Source organism: Pseudorca crassidens, chromosome 2 (genome assembly GCF_039906515.1).
Source record: "Pseudorca crassidens isolate mPseCra1 chromosome 2, mPseCra1.hap1, whole genome shotgun sequence".
NCBI lineage: Eukaryota > Metazoa > Chordata > Mammalia > Artiodactyla > Delphinidae > Pseudorca > Pseudorca crassidens.
In genome coordinates, this window is record NC_090297.1 from 20892112 (window position 1) to 20899045 (window position 6934).

The 6934-nt window shown below is 50.8% G+C and overlaps 1 protein-coding gene across 2 annotated transcripts; it reads right to left on the reverse strand.

Moving 5' to 3' along the window:
• Window positions 1–114: 114 nt before the first annotated feature.
• GPATCH3 (G-patch domain containing 3) lies at window positions 115–6731 on the reverse strand. 2 transcript variants are annotated; one of them, XM_067724969.1, is made up of 8 exons: window positions 6113–6731; window positions 4422–4840; window positions 4251–4334; window positions 2723–2897; window positions 2323–2382; window positions 1598–1719; window positions 1362–1489; window positions 115–860 (listed from the first exon to the last, which is right to left on the reverse strand). In XM_067724969.1, exons 1-8 carry the CDS (start codon window positions 6543–6545, stop codon window positions 623–625), a joined length of 1659 nt encoding a protein of 552 aa, XP_067581070.1. In that variant the 5' UTR covers window positions 6546–6731; the 3' UTR covers window positions 115–622. The 2 variants fall into 2 exon arrangements, with proteins under 2 accessions (XP_067581070.1, XP_067581071.1); XM_067724970.1 differs by lacking the exon at window positions 4251–4334 and having other exon boundaries at window positions 6113–6728.
• Between the last annotated feature and the right edge of the window lie 203 nt (window positions 6732–6934).

The window sequence follows — 6934 nt, forward strand, 5'->3', positions numbered from 1 at the left end:
AGGGCGCGGTGACGTCGGTGCGTGGGGCGGACGTGGGGGCCTGGGGGAGAGGGCGGTTACCTTTCTGGGGATTTCTCCACCTTCCTCCCGGCCGAATTAGAAGAGAAAGAGAAATTCGGTAGTAAAGTTTTTTATTCTCTCGTCAGGTCGCAGACCCGGGACACCTGCAGCGGACTCTCCGCTGCCCGGTCCCAGCCAGTTAAGGGTAGAGGCGATGGAGGGCCCGCCCCAAGAGCGTCTCTTCCAACCACAAATCCTCTCCTCTTCCATGTCCCTTTTCCCCTCTTTCTGGGCTTCATGCTGAACCCACTCCCACCCTCCCCTTGCCCCCAGGAAGGTTGTGACGATAACCTCAGTCAATCCAGTTTTCACGGTGCTGGGGGAGGCAACAGGAGCAAGCCCAAACAGGGACTAGAGTTAGGAGACCACCGAGGACAAGTCATTAAGCGCTATCATCAAAAGGGAGGATAGGGGGCTTTTTATAAAAATGCCCCTGAGGTAGACAGGCAGAAGGCAAGTTCTGAACAAGCCGCGCAGACTGCTGCTCCCATAGTTCTTTCTGCTTCCGTGGGAGACAGGGCCAGGCAGAGGGCTGCCACTGTGCAATTATGAGTGATCCTGATTAAGGAAGCCCTTGAACTTGCCACTCACGCTCTGAGGGGCTGTCCGAGGCACAGCTGGAACCCCTCACAAAAGCCATATCTGTGCGAAACTTCATGCTGGTGGGTGGCTGGCGGCGGAGCAGCGAATCCCCCTGGTCCTGGGGTAGGGGCTCATCGTAGATGGTGGAGATGAGCCCTAAGCCAGTTCCACGGGGCCTCTTTGGTTGCACAAATGGCTGGAGCTTCTCTCCATGGTACCTGGATCAAAAAGAGCTCTCAGTGAGAGGGCTGCTATCTCACAGCAGTAAAGGGTTTGAGAAAGAACAGGGTAGAAGCTACTTCATATGTGGTTTGTCCCAAAGACTGAGCATTTAAATCTGGATCTTTGCTCTCCAGCCCCCTTATCCATCCATTGATAGTGCCAGCAACCAGAGGCCTCACATACTGCTTTCATTTTAAATGGTACACGAAATTTAGAACAACTGTCACCACTCTGTGACTTACAGTCACTTTCTAATAGCAATCATCAAGTCCAAACTCCTCAGACTTGGGGGAATGACTCCCCCAGGAGATTAATGATCGTGTCAAGCCTGAGGACTCAGTCTTGAAAACGTTAGCGCCAAACATACTTTTTCCTTCTAATTCTGTTTTGAAGTTCATTCCCTAGGCGTCTCTAGCACCCAATCCAAAACCAGAGGGAAGAGGGTACAGCTGAAAGGCTCACTTGGGCTCCCAGGGAAGTCCCTCACCCATACTCACCCCAATCCACGCTTGCATCTAGGGTGCTGGCCGTCACTATCCAGGGCCTCGGGCACCCCTGAGCACCCGCTGCCCAGGCCCTGGCCCTCGGCCCAGCCCTGCCGCTCCATCACCTTCCGCCCAATGCCCTGCAGAGGGAAGGGAGAAGACTTGAGATGGGGCTCCTGTGGGGGCGGGGAAGGGAATGAGGGTAAAGAAGGAAAAGAGAGGGGTCGGCGGGCTGGCACAGTGCTCACCTTGGTGTGGCGCTCGAAGGTGCCCACCTGGTGTCCAATCATGGAGCCGGCCTCCTGGCCATCACGGAGTCTCTGTTCCAGACGAATTTGGACAGAGTCTCGGGCATCCTTGTCTCCACCATCTGAGGAAGTAGAGCCCAATTTGTGGAAGGGTCTCTCTCAGCAGAAGGGGGGTAAAATCAGGTTTCTAGGCCCTCACAAGATTTAAATATTCATTTTTATGGTGTGTTATTACTGTATTATTATTTCTCCCATTAGACTGGGAGCTCACCAAGAATAAGAACCACAGCTGTCTCATCTTACAGATGAGGAAACTGAAGTACAGAAAAGTCATAAAGCCAAAAAATGAGAGAGAGAATTAGGACCCAGGTCTTCCCTTCCCACCCCCCAACCACCCTAGGTCATTTCTGACTCCAGGATCTAAATTCTTAACCAGAGCCCGAACTCCTGACCCTCCCACTCTACTAGGGTCTGCCCATCAGAACCAGAGCTCCCTGAGGGCTGTCACCACATGTCCTTCCTGCACAAAGAAAGGAAAAAGGCTCTGCCCACAACCAGCACTTAATGCACTCAACTAAAGATGTTTTAAGAGAGGAACCTCTTAGCGGGCTACCCCAAGGGAACTGGTGCCCTGTCTCAGCCTCTGCTAAGCAGGTCTGGTAAAGTGTCACTGCAAGGCCAGGGCACCATTCCACCTCCCAGTACTGCAACCTCTGGCCCAGTACCTGCATCGTAGTACACACTCATATCCACATCCCAGTCATCGGCTGTCTGTTCATCAAAGTCTGCAGATAGAAAAGCATCAAGCAGAGTGAGCCAAGGACTCTCAGTTCTGTCAAGAGTTAAATTAAATTAGACTTCCTAGAACTTGGGGCTTTTGATTTTATCTTCAAATCTCTCCTCTGAAGGGGGGGTCATTCAGAATTTGTAGGAGGGCATTTTCTCTCCACTCCACTGATCCCTCACCCCTAGAAAGGATGGCTGGTCTCTCATATACGACCAGCGTAAGCCTCTTCCCTAGCCCTTTAGTTGGGCTCACTGCCAGGGAACCCACCGTGTGGAGCACAGCGCCCTGAGCGAACGCAGCAGGGATCACCCCTGCCCTTGCCCGGGTGCCAGTGTTACCTCCTTCCTCTTCCTGCCAGAATTGGGCATCAGTGTAGAACACCAGGCCTGAGCCGCCCTTCTCCCACTTGAGCTCGATCTCCTCCTCAAAGAGCTGCTCAGTGGTCCGCTCCTGCCCGGTCACGTCCTCATGCAGCGCTTCGTGCCGCTCCCACTCCTCACCCCGCTCATCGTCCTGGGAGAAGGTGGGGAGAGGTGATCTGCCTGTCCAGCTTCCTGACCTCAGGCCCACGAGGAGGGCAGCTCAGTGCACAGGAGGTCCCATAGATGGGACCTCGGCTCCTTTCCTCCAAATTTCTCTGAGAAGCAGCACTTTCTGGCCCCTAAGCCGTGACCAAAACATCTCTCCATGCCCTGTTTCTCAACATACTTGGCCCCTTCCGCCACAAGCCTGACTCACTCTTATCCCTGTGCTTTTGGCCATGTTGTTCTCCCTGCCCGAATATCTGCCCTCCTCTTCCACCACCACCTCCTCTTCACTTGGTTAAATCCTCCTCATTCCTCAAGTTCTGTAGCTCACATGAGGTCCCCCACCACTCTCACTGGTCTCTGAATTTCTCACTGCTAATCAATACACCCTGTTTATGCCTTTCTACATTATGTCACAAAGAAAGAAGGGACAGGAACTAAACTTATCGTCTACTGTGTCAGGCCCTTCACATACCTTAGCTCCTTTAATCACCCCAACAACGCTGTGAGGTTAGTACCATTATTCCCATTCTACAGGTGATGAAACCTCGATTTAGAGGAGTAAAGTGATTTGCCTAAGAGAGGGGCAGAGCCAGCGTTCAAACCCATACCATACCACATCCCCTTTCCAGATGCTGGTTCTCTCTCTTCAGGGAGCTTGAAGGCTCTTTGTGGGAAGGAAATGAGTCTTAAAATGTCTTTGGAATCCTGTGCTAGCCCCTGTGTTTACAACTGCTTGACTGGACTTGTGGAATGACAGAATGACTCCTGGCTTGAAATCTTGGGGACTCCTGCCCCAGTTAAACTCCAGGAGGTCTCAGGAATCACTGCTACAGAGCAGGGGCTGGAGAAAAGGCAGGACAGTACCACACACTAAGGATGTGGTCCAGATGTGTTAGCAACTCTGAGCTGGGAATTTTGAAGACACAGGTCAATTACTTCTTACCCAGAGTATGCATTTAAAAAGTTTCCCAACAAATCACACCTCTCCCGATTGTATGGATGAACAAACAAGTTTGGAGAAAGACGTAGAAGAAACGTCTATTTCATTGATAAAGTTAGAGTGGAGGCTAGTGTTCAATCCACAGACTCAAGGTCAGAAAATAGAGGCGACTTCTCAACCACATAATGAAAGCACACAGAAGTTAGACAAGCAGCGAAGGGGACTGGGTTCACATCCCAGCTGTGCCTCTGCTTCCTTAGGTGATCTTATCTCTTGGTCAGTGGATTTCATCAATGAAAGGGACCCTCCTTACATTTCTTCTGAAGGAATGAAAAGAAGACCGCTTTGAGAATCTTTTGATAAAAGCTCTGGCCCCTCTCCCAAAGAAACATATACCTGCATGTGCAAATGCAGTTTTACGTTCAAGGTCAGGGAGTTCAAAGTCTTTGGAAGCCTCCTGAGGACCCCAGGTTTAGAACTCTGGTAATACACAATTGAAGAGCGGTGCTGTTAACGCCTTGGCCTCTCTAAGCTGCCAGCAAGGACAAGGTGGCTCCCTGTACTCACGTCATCTGAGTGTGACTCTTCTTCCTCTTCCTCTTCTTCCTCTGGCTCTTCACAGGGGTTGGCTGGTACGTCTGCCAAGCAGGTTCCCTGGGGTATCTCCTCACCCTCGGCTGTGTACACAAGCTCTGCCTGCTCCACAGTCTCTGAGTCCTCATACTTGAAGGACACATTGCCGTAGCGCCGGGAGGAACCTGTCTTGGGGAACTGGAGATGCAGCTGGGTGATGATCCGAGGGGGTAGACGGCAGGCCCGGATCAACTCCAAAAAGACCCGCAGGGGAGTCCCCACATTCCCGTTGGGCATCAGCACCGGTGGGTTCAGCTCTGGCAGTTGCCTCAGGTCGGCCAGCGTGAAGGCTTCACTCTCAGCCTTCCGACTCTGCAGTTCCTTCCGGGTCTTGAAGGGAAAGGAGTCCAAACCTTGGAAAGCAGGGAGAAGAATAGTTCTTGAAACCTAGAAGTCTCCAGCAACACTTGAGTCAGAAACTGTTCAAGGTTTAAATCCTTTAGCCTAATGCTGTTTCTCCCTTTCAAACTTTTCCAGAGTCCCTTCCTCTGTTCCCTGACCAGAACCACCTAGTAATCTCATGCCATTTCTCATCACCTAGGCTAAGCTCATAAGTTTCTTCCAGATCTGATTCCTGATGACCTTTTGATTTTCAACTGCCACCAACCCTCACCCCCTGCACACCGTCATACCATGTGTTCCAATCACATCAAACAATTTAACATGCCCTGAGAGTTTCATGGGCTTTCACATATCTGTGTCTTTGCAAATGCCATTTACTTTGAACACCATTCTTTCCCACCAACTCCTGTTTATCTTTCAAGATCCAGATGCAAAGCCACATTTCCTAATCCTTCTAGGAAATGGGTTTCTCCCTCCCCTGTCATCTCACAGCAGTTGGTGTTAAAGAGCACAGGCTCTGGAGCAAAACGCCCAGTTAGTACTGTGACTCTGTCACCTTGTAATATAACATAACTTCCGTATTCTTCAGTTTCCTCACTTATAAAATGGGTAACAATAGCTCCTACCTTATAGGATTGTTGTGAAGAGTCAATAAGAAAACGAAAAGACTTCGAACCGTGCCCAGTAAGTGCACAGGAAGTGCTCAGTAAACGTTAACAATTAGAATGGCATCTCTGTGACACTTACCTTTTTACAAATCTGTCTTCCTCTCTGGATTCTGAGCACAGACTGTGTCCAACTGTGCTCTGCATACCAGCTAGAGTCACACTACGTCTAGCAATACAGGCTAGATTTGTTGAATGAATAAATTAGAGGGCCCTGCACTGTGCTTCCTGTTTCCCTATCAAAGTGATTTCCCATGAAAATGGGAGCTGTCCAGAGAAAAGAGTTTGTCTCTTCATTTGCATCTTGCCAACAGAGGACTGGGTGGAGAGCAACAAAGACAATATCTGATTTCCTTTTTCCCCTTCTATGTCAGTGCAAAAGAGGATAGACTTAATAAATAGACTTAATAAATGGGAAAGATCACCTGAATAGGCCTCTTTTTTTTTCCCCCCGAGTTTTTCTAACGTGAGAGTTGAGCCTGAAACTTTGTCCAGAAATGATATAAACTCCTAAAGAGCCCTAACGAGAGACCTGACTTATCCTCAACAATCCTCAGGGACGGTGCCTCTGTTCCAGTGCCTCTAGTAGTCCCAGTCTATTCTCTCTCCTACTCGTACCTGATGCCTCAGTAGGTAGCCGAAGTCTGCGGATGAAACAACGACCAGGTAAGCAAGTCCCCTGAGAATCCAGCCACCGGCGGCCCGAGTACATACGGAGAAACCTCTGGGCTTGAGTTGGCCCCCGTACCGAGATGACGCAGCAGCAGGTGCGGGTCTGGGCAGGAGCAGAGTCCTGAGTGGAGAGAGTGCGGGCATCGTTGAGTGAAGTCTGGGCGAGACCCTGGCGGATAGGAGTTAGGGTAGAGTCGGGAGCAGCCTGGGGAGGGGCCCGCTCAGGCCGATGCCGGTAGTGGAAACAGAGGAAGCCACAGCCGCACTGTTCCCGGAACTGGCTAAAGTAGCTCCGTAGCTGGGCTGAGCGCAACTCCGACGGGATACCGCTCACTATTAAGTAAACCGCCGCCTCCTCCGCCGCACTGGACGCCGCCATCTTGGGTGTCACATGATCGGCTGGAACCAACACTTGCGAGAATATTGCGAGGGGCGTTGAGGTGCTGCAATAAATACTGCGTAACCGGTGATTAGTTCGCCGGGATTGAGGACGTGGAACCAAGAGCTGGGAAAGCACGGGAGGAAGTCGCTAGGTCCCTTTCCCACAGACAGAAGCCGGTGGTGATGGGTAAAACTGACCTGAGAAGTGGGGTTACGGCTCTGTTTCATAAGACGCTAGTGAGGATCAAATCAGAAGCCCGAGGGAGAGGCTGTGTTTAAGATTTTTAGCTGTTGGATATCTCCCAAACCTAATCGCAGTTCTTTATCAGTTTAGGGCCTTTTCAGTCGTAAATCCATTTATGCTACCAAAACATATTGGTGAACTCT

Excerpts from the sequence above, each read along its gene's own strand:
- GPATCH3 (XM_067724969.1), bottom strand. The coding sequence starts at position 6,545 with ATGGCGGCGTCCAGTGCGGCGGAGGAGGCGGCGGTTTACTTAATAGTG. Across the intron at positions 4,841-6,112 it reads GCTACCTACTGAGGCATCAG|GTTTGGACTCCTTTCCCTTC; the intron begins GTACGAGTAGGA and ends CTGCTTTCCAAG. Across the intron at positions 1,720-2,322 it reads GAGTGTGTACTACGATGCAG|ATGGTGGAGACAAGGATGCC; the intron begins GTACTGGGCCAG and ends CTACTTCCTCAG.